The 15,801-nt window shown below is 47.2% G+C and overlaps 2 protein-coding genes across 2 annotated transcripts; one reads left to right on the forward strand and one right to left on the reverse strand.

Moving 5' to 3' along the window:
* Positions 1–7,147: 7,147 nt before the first annotated feature.
* LOC136514505 (uncharacterized) lies at positions 7,148–10,689 on the forward strand. The gene is made up of 13 exons (XM_066508445.1): positions 7,148–7,283; positions 7,688–7,761; positions 7,890–7,964; positions 8,075–8,150; positions 8,683–8,753; positions 8,986–9,087; positions 9,215–9,304; positions 9,396–9,470; positions 9,573–9,605; positions 9,686–9,766; positions 9,892–9,951; positions 10,046–10,168; positions 10,261–10,689. Exons 1-13 carry the CDS (start codon positions 7,247–7,249, stop codon positions 10,471–10,473), a joined length of 1,110 nt encoding a protein of 369 aa, XP_066364542.1. The 5' UTR covers positions 7,148–7,246; the 3' UTR covers positions 10,474–10,689.
* Positions 10,690–13,141: 2,452 nt separating this feature from the next.
* Positions 13,142–13,483, reverse strand: LOC136510242 (uncharacterized). The gene has a single exon (XM_066504763.1). The coding sequence runs from the start codon at positions 13,481–13,483 to the stop codon at positions 13,142–13,144; it is 342 nt and encodes a 113-aa protein (XP_066360860.1).
* Positions 13,484–15,801: the final 2,318 nt, after the last annotated feature.

Below are 15,801 nucleotides of genomic sequence, written 5' to 3' on the forward strand. Positions count from 1 at the left end.
ATTCGAACGGGTCAAATCAGACTTAAAGCGCAAAAGTTACGCATGAAATAAGATGCAATGGCATTTCTGTAAATAAACTGAACTTATTTTTGAATTAAAACAATAAAAATATGAATTTACATATTTATTGGACTGCGTGTACTATTTTTGAAAACTATAGGGACCTAAACGAATAAAAACAAGACTAAATTGTATTTCTTTTGTATTGATCTGAACTGCGGGTTAATTACTGAAAACTACAGGGACTAATATGTAAAACATGCACGGCTTGACCGTGGGTTTGACCCGACTGCTGACTGGGTGGACGCGTGGCGCGCGTAGACTAGCACGGTGTACCACGTGGCGTGGGCCAGCGCTGACACGGCACCGTGGGCCGAGTCTATGGCTCTCTGTGGACCGATTACACAGTGAATCGGTAAGACCTAATCCTAACCATTCATCTAGATCCGACGGCGCTGGTGTGTGCGGGTCAACCTCCAGTGGCAGCACGGTGTCTCCGGTGAGCCTACCATTGCCGGCGGCGAGCCGAGCTCGGTGGCGGACACCGGGTTGGTGTTCTAGACCGTCCCGAGACCAAGTGAAAGCACCAACGTGAACTACAGGACTTCGCGAACACACTGGACTGGAAACCGAGGCGGGGAAACGAGCCGAAGCGGCGTCCCGCGGCGGCGCCATGGCCGGCGGCGATGGTGATCTATGATACGACGTTCTAGTGCGTTATTTGACAAACGAAGGGCATGGGGAGACGGCGAAGCTCACCACGTGGTTAGCAGTGACGGTCTCGGCGTCCGAGAAGGTCTCCGAGGCACGGTTCATCGTCGGTGGTTAACTGGAGAGAGAGAATGCGCGGGTGAAGATGAATCCGGGCAAAACAAAGCCGAAACATTAAATTAGAGGTACCTATGGCTGCGTCGGGTCATGGTGAACCTCACGGGCGCGTTGGCGTCGTTGATTAGACACCGGGAGCAGCAGGCTACGGGGCGGCGGTGGCGAGCGAGCTCGAGCGGACGGGAAAGGGGAGAAGAAGGGGGCTCGGCTCGATGCTTTAAAGGCCGGACGGGCGCTGCGTAGAAGGAAGGGGAGCGGGACGTGGGCGGATTTGGTTGCCTTCCTTGCATGCGCGGAGGACCGGCGGCTTGCCATGTTTGGCCGCGCCATCGCGGGGCAAAGAAGGAAAGGAGCGGGGAAGAAAGAAAAGGAAGAAGAAGGAAAGAACGTGGCCGGCTGACGGGAGGGGCCAACGGTACAGTGAGGGAAGGGAGAGAGCGGCGGGCGCGCGCTGAGGTGAAGCCGAGGCGGGCCGCGGGGAAGCTGGGCCGCGCAGGCGACGCGAAGCGGAGGTAGGCGCGAGCAACGAGCCGCTGAGTGGGCCGGTGCGGGGGAGAAGGGAAGGGAGGGGAGACGCGCGCTGGGCCAGCGGAGACAAGGAAAAGAGCGGGACGGGGAAAAAGAACAGTGGGCCTTCGGGCCAAAAATGAGAGAGGGGAGGTTTTCTTATTTTTATTTTTTTCCAAATCCTTTTTCTACTTTGAGTTTCCAAATCCAAGCCAAATCTATGTAAATCATATCAAATCCGAATATGTTTTCAATATACTTTTCATCTAAAAAATAAATGAGCAATTTTGGTAAGTTCCAAAAATAAATTTTACCATTTTTTTTAAATCCTCTTATTTTCAAATTTTCTTTTATTTTATTTCAAAGCCATTTTTAATTTTATTTCAAAAGCATTTTAACCATTTTGACTTTTCAATTAAAACCACTCAACCAATCAAATCAAATGCAATGGCATGTATGCTCAAACATGTTGCTACCTTATGATGTATTTTAATTTAATAAAAATTTTTATTTTTCTATATTTCATGTGCACAAAAAAAAATTCATAAATAAATCATTTTAGCTCTGTTTTAAAAGAGGCAAATTTTAGGGTGTTATAGTCTCGTGGATTGTGCCGCTCCTGAAAGCGCAACCCATATGATCTGCCGTGGATATCCGGGATCGTACCGGTCTACATATACGATAGAAGAATTTAGTCCTCATGGAACAACCAGTAAACATACGGTTCTTACGCAAAATATACTGTTGCGCTTCATACTAGAGCATTAGGACTCCACGAAAAGAAAGATTATTGCCTAGATGTTCAGCTTTGCTACAGTAGTTTCTGGTGCCGCGGTGCCAATGGAATTATGAGAAGCTACATACTAGGTTACCATACCTCTTAGGATTTTGACCACCATTGGGAAAGAGGGTTCTCAACTGACTCTAGAGAGATTTAATCATCTATATTTCTTTTTGGTATTCCAACTAGAGTTTGATCCTTAATCTGTAGTTCATGTTCTTCTTTCGTCGTTTGCCCACGAGATTTTCTTCATGTTCCCAGCTAATGCTACTTATTTCCTCCAGATTGTGCAGATCGCTGGGTACCTCAAGGGCTCATTTCTTGTTTACTGGATAGTTGGTGTATGGTGGTAAGACAGCTCCTGCCTCTTATCCTGCCAACTCTTCAGACTATTAATGAATTTGCCGCTGGGCCAATGAAAATCCTTGGATGCTCAAATACAACTCTTATTTTTCTTCTCTTTTCATTAGATTACGTGCTTTATGAAAGATGCTTTTTGCTATTATTGTTAATGGTATATTATGGGTCCTCAGATTATATGACAATTCATTCCAATTTAGTTACAACTGTAAAATATATTTGGCAGAGTTGCGGCTTGCATATAATATCTTACATCCTGGATCGTAAAATAGATATGGAGGAGTACTTGCGCAGCGAGACTGTCTCGCAAATGAAATAGTCCTCCATTTTCCCTGCTTTCATTCTGATGCTGCCTGAAAATCACATGCAAATCACTGTAAATTTAGGAGCTGACAGAACATATGGCTTCTTTTAATGATTTCGGCACCTACTATTGGCTATTAAAAGTTTGTGCAGGTTGAGAGCTTCTAAACGGTCACTCAGTTTCTATATATATGCATATTTATTACAAAAACATAGGTAAAAAGCCATATTCGACAGGCTATAAAAATCTTGTCTGCTTCTTGCATGATTGCTTAATTTATATATTACCTGGAATTTATTACATATTGGTCACTGCAAAGTCTAGAAACTATTAGGAGTACATGTGCTAAGGGGGTGTTTGGTTCTTTAGTCGCCTCTAAAATTCATGTCACATTAAATGTTTAGATACTAATAAGGAGCATTAAATATAGATTAATTACAAAATCAATTACATAGATGGGGGCTAATTTGCGAGACGATTTTTAAGCCTAATTAATCTGTCATTAGCACATGTTTACTGTAGCACCACGTTGTCAAATCATGGACTAATTAGGCTTAAAAGATTCGTCTCGCAAATTAGTCGCAAGTTGTGCAATTAGTTTCATAATTAGTCTATATTTAATACTCCATGCATGTGTCTAAATATTCAATGTGACATAAATTTTAGGAGAAACTGCAGTAAGCAAACAGGGCCTAACTATTATGCTTCTGGTGTCAGTGCTGGTGGTTCAGTCATGGTGTTGGCTGCCAGTGCCTATCTTCAGCTCCAGTTTAGTTTCACCCTAACTTTCAAAAAATTGCTACAATACCTATCACATCGAATGTTTGCGGCTCGTGCATGGAGTATTAAATGTAGACGAAAAGAAAAACTAATTACACAGTTTGGTGGGAAATTATGAGACGAACGTTTTGAGCCTAATTAGTCCATGTTTGAACACTATTTGCCAAATAAAAACAAACGTACTACAGTAGCCCCAAAATCCAAATTCATGAAACTAAACAAGGGCTCAATATTGATTGGTGAATTGCAGATGATGATCGAAGAGCATAAGTGCATCGTGCAGCTGAACGGAGGTGCGTATCTTATCTCTTTTCGTATCAAGGAAGGTGTATCATTAATAATTGCAATTATAAGTTCCTCAGTTGTTTACTTGCTCAATATACCTTTATCATGCGCGTCATCCTACCTATGATCTTTTATTTAACTTTGCCAACTGATATATGCTCTCGCTAAAGAAAATGTTTTTACCATGTGTACATGTAGCAGTGAGATGTCTCCTGTAATATATGATGTTCATATTAGATTATTATATTAGTTGTTCCATGTAGTATGAGTTATCGGCTGTTTCAGTACAGAATATTATCTACATGAGTTCGATGTTGTGAATTATTTTATTCAAGGGTCCATGATTTAAAACTCTAAAGCCTACACCTATTGCCCCTCTACTCCCCGAATTAAAACTCCAAAGCCTACACTACCGATGAGTTGTGAGCATTAGCCTTTTGTTGACATGATCTGTTGCTGGCTGCGCCGTTATGAAGAAGCCAGAAAAGTTGCGTTAGAGCAAAGTGACATGGTTAGTTTAGTAACATCCTGTTTAACTGCTTTTGTTTTTGTGGGGAGCCATCCTTTCCCAATTATCTTCCGTAGGGCGTGTTCCCATAGGTGAAGAATAAGCGTGGGCAGTTGATCTCCCCAACTCTGTTCTCCTGCTTCGGCACCTTTTTGGTCATGTTCCCATATGATAATCTCTGCTATTTGTAAATTTCAATTGCTGGTTTATTCAGTGTATGCAGCACCTGGCTAACAACTTTGCACACAAAAATTCTCACGGTCTCGCCTGCATTTTTTTTATGTGCTTGTCCCAACAACTTTGAATACCCCTATTTCAGTATTAATCTTCATAGCTGAGAACCACCACACTATCTGCATGCTTTATCCAGATCGAGGCCGCTGCCATTGACAGAATGTGCTTCTGCGGTGTCACCTCCCCTGATCCTCTGTTCCTATTTCAGTCGCCTCCCCTTCTCATCCTGGCCCTCTCACGCTCCGTCATGTCCTTCTCCAAGGGGATAGCGTAGCAGCACAAGCGCATAGCTGCTGGTGGCGAGGCTGCAGGCCACCCTAGGATGCTTGTGAGAGTGGTGCCGTGGTTATCGCTGCGCTGTTGTAGCTAGAGGAACCCAAGGTATTGCGATATCTCATTTGCCTTCATACCCTGAACTGTCTAAGGAAATCTGACCATAACACAAACCACATATTAGATTCAATTTTACTTACAATTATGCCTTGTGCCAGTTCATAAATTGTGCTATTCTTTTCCTACCTATGCTGCTAATGCTATTGTTCATGCCGTTTATCGTCCGCCCTCTTGCTCTAAAGGCTCACGTAGGTAAATGTGCAATATCAGGTTCTGCTGTTGCAGATGGTTTTTTTCGATTTGATTTCGTGCTTTGTCTTTGCTTGGGCTTCATGGCCATAGTAAGTTCTACAATAAAAGCATGACTCCAATTCGAAATATACAGAGAAATACATAAAAGAGGTTCTGCCCTGGCCCGATCTGCGCATTGCTACGCTCGCAGCTTCGGTAATCATCTATTTTCTTTTCTTAGGTACCACATACTATTGAGAACATATGGTCTCAGTTCTTTTACCATGTGTAGATCGATGAGTTATTTTTTGGGATGACGTCGAATTTCCTTTTCCTCAATGTTAGCCTTTGATTTTGGCTTCAGAACCGGCATGTGTGTGTCTTCCATTTTTATTTCTTTATAATCTGCGTCAAATAACCTGCTTTGAGTAGTTTGTGTGCGATGTGATAGTAACAAAAAGGCCATTCTACTGTCTCAGCAACAGCATGTATGTTTGATTGGAGGACCGCAACAGAAAAGACCATCACCTGGCAAGCGGCGTCGCATGGCAGTAGGTCTACTCGACCAAAAAATTCTACTCTACTCAAATCATATCTACTCTACTCGACCATATCTACTCTACTCGACCAAAAAATTCTGTAACTTACAGTCATATATATATATATATATATATATATATATATATATATATATATATATATATATATATATATATATATATATATGATATCATGTTGCTTTGGTTTTAGCCTGTTGCCTACCTCCACTCATCATATATTTTCGTTGTACCCTAAGATTTTGAAACTCTGTTATGCACTTTTTGATACCCTGTTCTTACTAAACCTAAGTACAACTCTTTTCACAGGAACAAACGAAATCCCCATCAACAACGATGAATAGCTATCGCTACCCCAATCTCACAATTATTGAAGAAGATGACGACACCCTCATTGGACTCATGCAGTTAGAACAAGCTTGTCATTGCAAAGTTCCCAGACCAGGCTCTTCCCAGAGGCAATCAAAGATGAATTCATCAAACTCTAAAATATATCACTACCTGTAACATATGTCTACGTAGCCCTCTTTAAATTTGTGTATTACTTTAGACTGGTTTCCACTCCATAAATAAAACATATATCCTCTATCTGTATTTACAAACGCGCGCAGGGGCGCGTGCTTTCTACTAGTGAATGAAATACCACAGGTTTGTGCGTGCACTCTTGTCTTGTATCGTTGTTATATGGGGAAGCATTCGATGTTCTAGCGAGCATTGCATTGCCATTGCAACAAAATAACCCTGCACTCACAATATTATTAGTTATAGGATGATGCTTTCGCCTCCCCACCCCCCTTCATTTCTGCATAACAAATTATGTTTTTAATTGATTATAAAATAAATAAAGGGGAAACTAATGTCTTCATTTATATACCTTTTTTGGAATTGTCAAAATGGAAACAGAATAGTTTCTCAATTTATTTACTTTTACCAGCAAACAAGACGATGGCCAGTGACTCAATTCAGAGTGCGAGTGCTCATCATCTAGCTCTAGGACCTGCTTGCCGCCCATTGGCCACCCGTACGCACGCAAGCAGGCTTGTTTGGTTAAACTGTCTCACTTGGACCAAGCTAGATTTGGCAAGTTATCGGTTGCTTCCTTATGGGGTAAATCCATGCCATATGCTGCAAAAAAACCTAGACGGAAATACGAGATTTTTTTTTTCGGGGCTCTTTTAGAAAGCAAAAAATTTATAGGATTTATATAGGAACTTTATAATTCATTTCCATAAGAATAAAACTGTAAAATTAGGAAAATCATCCAGCCCAACAGAACTTATTAACGGGCTGGGCTGGGCTGGGCGTTCTATTAACAATTACTAATAAATCCGATTCTATATATACTATGTAATTGTTTATATATATATATAAAGTAGATATTGACAATTATTATAAGTAGTTTGATTTGATTGATAGAGGAAATTTGAACAGTCGGCGAACATTGAGCCATAAATAGATCGCCATAGCCGCCGCCGCCGCCGCTGTCGTGAGCAGATCGTTCGTTCGCCGTCGCGGCGGTTCGCGTTCCGTTCCCACCCATGGTGTTCGGCAATGTCTTCATCGTCCTCGGCTCCGGTTCGTCACTGCCGCTCCCCACCCTCAAACCGCTTCTCTCCTTGCTCCGTCTTTTATTTTCGCGTCGCGGACTCGCGGCGGTGTTGGGATTGTGCTAGATTGAATTGAATTTGAAGCAGTCTGTGGTGTCTCATGACCTAGACCCAATCTACCTTAGCTACTATTAGTTTCATGCTGCAGGCTGCTCGCTTAATTTGCTAGGAGTATTTTGCTGCGTTAGGTCCTGGTTGGATTAGGGTGACAGGTACGTTAATTCGTCTGCTGCCGTACGTCCACTTGCTAGTATTGACGAAATCAGAAGTGCTTATCGATCTATTTCTCCCAGATAACAATGATCTTGCAACTGCTTTATAGCAAAATCACAGTTACCGGCAAGTAGTAAACGTGTTCAATGTTGCTTGCAGGCGTCGCTGGATCCGTTCTCACCGGTGACGCCAAACTTCCTAAACTGGGGGATGTATTCTCTGGAGCCGCCAAGGTAGTATTGTTACCTTCTTGGTCAGATTGACCCTCAACAGGGAAACAATTAGGGAGTAGCATATAGTATATCTTAAAGGAATAGGCACAGGGTTTATAGCTTTGCTTGTGCTTGCCTGTCTTAAACAGTTTGTGAAGAAACATGGGAAAGAAGGTGGTGACGCAAAGTCTGGCAGCAGCGATCAGAATCAGTTGCTATCTCAGGTTTGTTAACATGTTAACTTTTGTCTGGCTCTCAGGATATATATATATATATATGGGCAATTCTAAACGTCTAGGGTATATGGTGATTAATGGGATCTCTGATATTTCAGATCAACAATCTCAGGGAGCAGATACACACCCTAGCCACAACACCAAATACAATAGTGACACCGGCTGTGAATTCTGGTCAGTGCTTGCTTATGGCTTCTATTGACGATATCCATGCACTCATGCACTGTGGATTCTGCATCTAGTAGTTATGGTTTATGACTGTAACCAATTGAACTTTCACAAACACAAGTTAACGGCGAATGGCTTTTGTGTATGGGTCCAGAGCAAACGTGCATCAGATGTGAATGGGAGTTACATTCTCATAAATTTTTGGATGCTTGTAATGCTTATTTTCTGATAATTTTTGCTTGTTTCTCATGCTTCCTTGCTATTTCAATTGTTTTTTATTGGTATATTGATCTCTTTAAGACTGTTCCAATTAAACACACAGGGCTCAATAACTGGCACTCCTTTGTAATTTGTACAATATATTTATCAGAGTTCTGGAGGGCTTCTTTTGACAAACCCATTCCCACCCAAAACATATGGATTAGAGTGGAAAATGAACTAACTTCCCCACCGTTTCATTACATATATGGATTGGAGGGGGTTATCTTGTTTCCAAATGAGCCCTGGATAATTGTTGTCTTACACCCTCCTCTTGTAGGACCCGGCGTATATACTATAACAGCAGTTGTTGTTGCTGGGGCTATCGGCTATGCTTATATAAAGTGGAAGGTAAGATTTGATTCTTTTAGTTTATGAATGGAAGTGTACAGATCATCAATGCTAAATTACCATTCAATACTATTTAGTTTCAGCTAATGTTTATGCTAGTAATAATATCCTGGTCATAATAACTGCATATATTGTATTATTATTGTTGCAGCTCTATCTTACCAGCTAGACATCATGTTTGACTAATATAGTAGCTACTACTAGTATCTAAAGTTTGGGCATTAATGTACAGGGATGGAAACTCTCTGATATGATGTTTGTGACAAAGCGTGGTTTATCTGATGCTTGCACTGCTGTTGGCAACCATTTGGATCAAGTTTCAGACTCTGTCGTTGTAAGTTTTTTCTTAAATTGTTTCCATTTTCACTTGTGCTGCATTCGGAGACTGCATTATGTCACCAGAATTTCAGTTTTATTTCCAACCAATACATATCCATAATTCTCTGGCTACTACTGTTCAGGTCACAAGGAAACATCTGGCTGGGAGGATTGATCGTGGGGATATTAGTTTAGATGAAACCCAGCAGATTATTGAAGGCACAAGGGATGAGGTGGAACCTTATTGCAGCATAGCATTATTTATTTATCTGGTTTTGATGTATTTGGAAGGTGGATAATAATGCAGAGCTTATTGACCTGTAGGTTGGAATCATACATGGAGATCTAAGTGCTTTCCAGGAGGATTTGCAATCAGTCAATCTTGTAGTTCGGACTCTGGTAGGCACCTTGTACTGGACCACATTTGTACCCTGTTGAGGATATAAGTATCACATACTGATGGAATCATGCTCCCTGCCTCCCTGTATATACATCTTGCAGGAATCCAAGATGGGGCGTCTTGAAAGCTCTCAGGTAAGGAGAAGTCATAGCACCACAATTCCCTTTACAGGTTGTACATGTGCCTAACGTTATCTGGTTACACATCCTGTCAGGATCAAACTGTAGACGGAATAAATCACTTATGTGAGTTCACCAGAAAGGTGGAACCTAGCCAGAATGCCAATGTTCGTCAGGCAAGTCACATATATGGCCCGTGTTACTCTTTATTATGGAACATGCAGCATGCTGCTTGTGTGATCTGAAGTGTTGTGTATTCCACCTTTGGTTCTCTGTTCTGAATAGGCATTTTGAGTTTCAGGTCTCTTCGTTATCCATTCCTGCTGTTATGGATTCCTCTTCAGAGCGAATTGTTGGGAGGGTAAAGAGTCATATATACCCTGTCCGTCCTATTTCCTAGTCCGAGCTTTGACTGGTTCACTTGTTGACTTTGTTTTGTTGCCCCATACCAACAGGTTAGCTGTTTGCCTCGCTTAGCTCTGGAGTCGCCAATCTCCTCACCTGTAGCTGAGTCACCTAGAGCAGAGACATCCCTGCAGGTTTCACCTGCGGCCGAACGGCCTGAGACGACATCGCAGGTTCGGTTTGGTTGGAGCTTTTTTATTTTGTCCAATCGGTTTCAGTGGTTTTATTCAATCAGGTCGGGCTTTGACTGACGTTTGCATTGCAGGAGCAGGAGCAGGAGAGTGTTAGCCGAAAATGTCGTACGAGAAACAGGGAAGGATCATGTGAGCAGAAGTCATCCCATTCGCATGGGGCCTCATCATCGTCATCGGCGGCTATAGCAGCTAGCATGAAGACACAAAACCCAAGCTCGAGCCGATTGGGGGGCCTGTGGATGCCTGTGCTTGGCACTTTGCTCAGGGCTTCTGCTTTAAGTTAGGACAGGATGGCAGCGCCATAGCAATTTTGTAGCTTAGATGGATAAGTCCTCCTAACAGGAGGAGGTGATAGCAATTAGCAATGCAATGCAATACGGGTGGGTGGGTGGCATGTGTCAAAACTCTTTTGTATACAAACGAAACGAGTGTTGCCTCCATATCAGAACTATCTGGCTAGGGTGAAGATTTGCATGCATTGGCAGCAAATTCGATTTAGACCTTTGTGCTTGTGTTTATGTGACTTGTGCAATTATTTCCAAAGAATGTTTGGTACGACTTACTGACTCGTATCTCCTCGGACTGCACTGCCGTATTCTATTCTGTAATATAATCGGGTCATGAGTTAGTAGTAACAGTTTACTCTAAACCCTGTCATCCCTTCCGATGGAACTTAATGATTCTGATTCTGAAGCTCAAGCGAGTACCCTGTTGCAGGAGACGGTTGTATTGTAACCAAATTATGAATGAAGATTGAAGAGACTATTTAGTTATTGGCATCCTCAAAATTATTGGCATCAGATTGGGCTAAATTTGGGAAACTATTGGTATCATGTGTCAAATATTCATGATGGGTCATCCGGCCTAGCAGTGCGGAACGAAGACCGAAAATCTGTACTTTTTTTTTTGCTCAAAAATATGTGTGCATGAATGATACGATACGATACGTCGTATTATATCTCCTACTAGTAGTCGTAGCTTTTCAAAACTGCAAAAGTGCTATATATATATATATATATATATATATATATTCTTTAGCGTAGGCTAGGACTAATCCTACTCTACTACGATCCATCCCATCTTCGTATCGTCCCTCTCTTTAATTTTTTCATCAACATCAACGTGGTCTTGCCTGCCTGGATGGGAATCATCGTATATATGCACTGCACGACGATGAGCTACTTGTAACAGGCAATGCTCATGGCGCCGAGGTAGCAAATAAATGGCATCGGATCGTCGGAACGCATCAAGTCGACAACAAATGAAGAAGAAGAAGGCGCGGGAGGAGGAGGATGAGATTGAGATGAATCATGATGATGATGATGATGATGCCGGTGCCGTCGTCGTCGACACCAGCAACAGCCGGGACGTACGGCCTGCTCTGCACGCTGCTGAGGCTCAAGGTGTGCGGGCCGCTGTGTCGAGGGCGTCAGCGCCTAGGGACGCCGGACCGCGACTACGTAGCTTGTAGTCGCGCCCCAGGCTCAACGCGAGGTTTTTCCCCTCTGTCGGTGGCTTGTTTAGATTAGGGAAAGGATAGATTAGATGGGTAATGACTTGCTTGCCTTCTTCATTATCCACGTACATGGCTAAATAGGCCTTGAGCCTAACAACTAGGAGGTAATTACTCCTCAATCTTAGAAACTAATTTGATCTCTCTTTCTATTCCTAGCCACTGATTGAAACAGCCTGATCCGCATGGCCTGGGGCCGACGGCTGTGAGCCAGCCGTGCGTTCAATAGCGCGACGGACGTCTCGGGCGCGCCGTTTCCTAGAATAGGGGCGGCCCCACATGACATCCCCCTCGACGAGCAACTCGTCCTCGAGCTGGAACGCTGGATGCTTGTCGCGGAAGGAGTCGAAATCTTCCCACGTAGTCGAGGCAGCAAGTTCGCCCTTCCACTGGATGAGCACTTGACGCACCCCACGGGCCAGTCGAGCGCGCACAACGCGGTCCGGCTCTGGCTCCACGGCACCATGGTGAATGACCGGCAGAGGAGGTGGTGCAGCTAGCAGCTCGCCCACCCACTTCTTGAGGAGGCCGACGTGGAAGACATCATGAAGCTTGGCGCGTGGAGGAAGAGCAAGGCGGACGGCCACCTCGTTGATGAGCTCAGTGACACGGTAGGGACCAAAGAAGCAAGGCTGTAGCTTCCCTTTGGGCGCCTGGGATAGAGACGCGACTGGGCGATGACGAAGGCGGAGCAGGACCCAGTCGCCCACGGCGTAGGAGACGTGACGGTGCTGCTTGTCGTAGTGGAGCTTTTGCACAGCTTGGGCTTGCTCCAGCCGGTACCGGACATCCGCCAGGAACTCCTCGCGCTCGGCCATTGTCTTGGCCACCGCAACCACTCGCGTGTCCCCCGGCTCATAAGACCGGATGGTAGGAGGGTCGCGGCCGTAGACCACCCGGAACGGTGTGTCGCGCAGTGATGTCTGGTACGCCGTGTTGTAGGTGTACTCGGCCCACGGCAGCCAGCGAAGCCATTGGCGAGGACGGTCGCCGGTGAAGCAGTGAAGGTACATGGCGATGACGCGGTTGGCCGCCTCCGTTTGGCCATCCGACTGTGGGTGGAACGCTGACGTCATGTGCAGCTTGGTACCCATGAGCCGCATCAGCTCCTTCCAGAACACAGAGGTGAACACCGGGTCGCGGTCGGACACGATGGACTGCGGCATCCCATGAAGGCGCATGATGTCGGTGAAGAACGCCTAAGCCACAGACTCCGCCGAGTACGGGTGGGCGAGGGGGATGAAATGGCAATACTTGCTGAAGCGATCCACAACCGTTAAGATGATGGACTTTCCTTGTACACGCGACAGCGCCTCCATGAAGTCTAGCCCGATGTCCGCCCAGATCACTGTCGGAACCGGCAGGGGAAGCAGCAACCCTGCGGGGTGAAGATGTTTCGACTTGTACCGCAGGCACATGGCGCATGCGCGCACGAAATCCTAGATGATGCGGCGCATGTCGGGGAAGTGGAAGTCCCGGCGAAGGCGATACAAGGTGCGCTGCACCCCCTCGTGGCCATCCTCGTGCACCACGGCCAGGAGCTCGGCTAGGAGAGGCGACGCTGGTGGCACGTACAGCCGGCCATCATATGTCACCAAGTCGTCAGTGCGAGCCCATGGCGCTCCGTGTGAACCTGTAGAAAGCTCGTCCCGGAGGGCGACCAAGGCAGGGTCAGTGGCCTGAGCCTGACGCAGGCGGTCGATGTAGTCGAAGCGCGGAGCAAAGACGGCCAGAACAGCATCGTCATCTGTGTCACGGTAGGAGAGAGCATCCGCCACCATGTTCTACGCACCGGGCTTGTATTCCACCGTGAAGTCAAACCCGAGCAGCTTCCCGACCCAGTGGTGTTGCAGGATCGTGGCGATGCGCTGGTCGAGGAGGAACTTCAAGCTGTAGTGGTCCGTACGCACGGTGAAGCGACGTCCCCATAGGTACGGCCGCCAGTGTCTAATGGCGTGGACGAGACCGATGAGCTCTCGCTCGTATGCGGCGAGGGAGCGATGCCGTGCGGCCACCGGTTGACTGAAGTAAGCGATGGGGTGCTTGTCCTGGATCAGCACAGCCCCGAAGCCGTGGGTGGATGCGTCGCACTCGACGACGAACGGCCGTGTGAAGTCCGGTAGCGCCAGGACTGGCGCCAAGGTGACTGCGGCTTTGAGGGCCTAGAAAGCCGCGGTGGCATCGTCGTTCTAGGTGAAGCCGTCCTTCTTGAGCAACGCTGTAAGTGGGGCCGCGATGGCGCCGTAGTCGTGGACGAACTTGCGGTAATAGTCTGCAAGACCCAAGAACCCCTGTACTGCACGAGCTGAACGGGGTTTGGGCCAGTCGGAGACCGCCTGCACCTTTGCGGGATCCATGGCGACGCCAGCGTCGAAGATGACATGCCCCAGGTAGGCAATGGAGCGCTCGCCGAAAGCGCATTTGGAGCGCTTGACGAAAAGTCGGTGCTGCTGCAGGACGATGAAGACGGCCCGCAGATGGCGCAGGTGATCGGCCCATGATGCACTGTAGATCAAAATGTCATAAAAAAATACCAGTACGAAGCGCCAAAGGAAGGGCCGCAACACGTCGTTCATCAGAGCCTGGAATGTTGTCGGGGCGTTGCACAACCCAAATGGCATGACCAGGAATTCGTATAGGCCATCATGGGTGTTGAACGCCGTCTTGGTGATGTCGTCGATGCGCATGCGGACCCGATGATAGCCTGAGCGAAGGTCGAGCTTGGTAAAGAACTTAGTGCTGTGAAGCTCGTCTAGCAGCTCATCGACGATGGGAATGGGGAAGGCGTCCTTGACGGTGATGGCGTTCAGAGCGCGGTAGTCGACGTAGAACCGCCACGAACCGTCAGTTTTCTTGATGAGGAGGACGAGCGAGGAGAACGTCGAAGAGCTCCGACGAATGAGGCCTTAGTGCAGCATCACGGCGCACTGGCGTTCCAGCTCATCCTTGTGTGTCGCCGGGTAGCGGTAGGGGCGCACCACGACCGTCTGCGACCCTGGGACAAGAGTGATGCCGTGGTCCCGGGAACGGATCGGTGGTAGGCCGTGTGGCTCAGCGAAGACGTCGTCGAAGGACACGAGCAACTTGCCCAGCAGAGTCGTTGTGGCAGTGGTGGTGCGGACGGCGGGCGCCTCAGGCCCGGGAACCCCCTGCCAGCAGACGGACTGGCCCTGCCACTAGAACATCATGGTGCGGGCGCCAAAATCCCACAAGACAGGGCCCAGCGTCGCCAGCCACTGTGTGCCCAACACCATGTCGTACCCTGCAAGCGGCATGACAAAAAGATCGACGTGGAAGAGGTCGCCGTGGATGGTGATCGCGGCCTGGCGGATGACGCCGACGCAAGACACCCGTTCGCCGTATGCCACTATAGCCGTGAGGCGAGGACGACGTTGGAGGGGTAGACCGGTGCGCTACGCCGCGAACTCGGAGATGAAATTGTGAGTAGACCCTAAGTCCAAAAGCACGATGAATGAGGTATCATCAAGGTCAACGCCGAGCTACATGGTGTCGGTGAAGCGGACGCCCACAATGGCGTGAAGGGAGAAGAGGGGCGACTCCTCTTCAGCGGCCGTCAGTTCGGAGGATTCCGGCAGATCCTCCGTGTCCTCCACGGCGTCGTCTAGTAAAAAGAGGCATTTGCAGACGCGATTGTGCCCGCGAACGAATTTCTCGTCGCAGTTGTAGCAGAGGCCCAGCCGGCGGCGCTCTTCCTGTTCGGCTGTGGACAGACGCTTGATCGGCCGGCCCTCCATGGCGACGGTGTTTGGGGCAGGATGATTGGCCCTTGGTGGTGCAGGCAGCGCCAGGCACTGCGGAGGCGCGGGCAGCAGTCCCCTTGTCGCTGCTCGTGGGGCCGGCGCCGCGTACTGCTCCCATAACTCCAGCTTGCGGGCGAGGCTCATAGCGCCGGCGAGGGTTTGCGGATTGTGGACCTCGACGTCGAGGCTGAGCGGTGGCTGAAGGCCCCCTGTGAAGAGTTGGACGCGCTGGTCCTCATCGAGGCACCCAGCATGGGGGAGGAGCGCTTGGAAGCGGTCCTGGTAGTCTGCGACGGTGCCCGTGCGCTTGCATGAGGCCAATTCGTGGAGGGGGTTGT

The sequence above is a fragment of the Miscanthus floridulus genome, chromosome 16 (assembly GCF_019320115.1).
Source record: "Miscanthus floridulus cultivar M001 chromosome 16, ASM1932011v1, whole genome shotgun sequence".
In the NCBI taxonomy this organism is placed as follows: Eukaryota; Viridiplantae; Streptophyta; class Magnoliopsida; order Poales; family Poaceae; genus Miscanthus; species Miscanthus floridulus.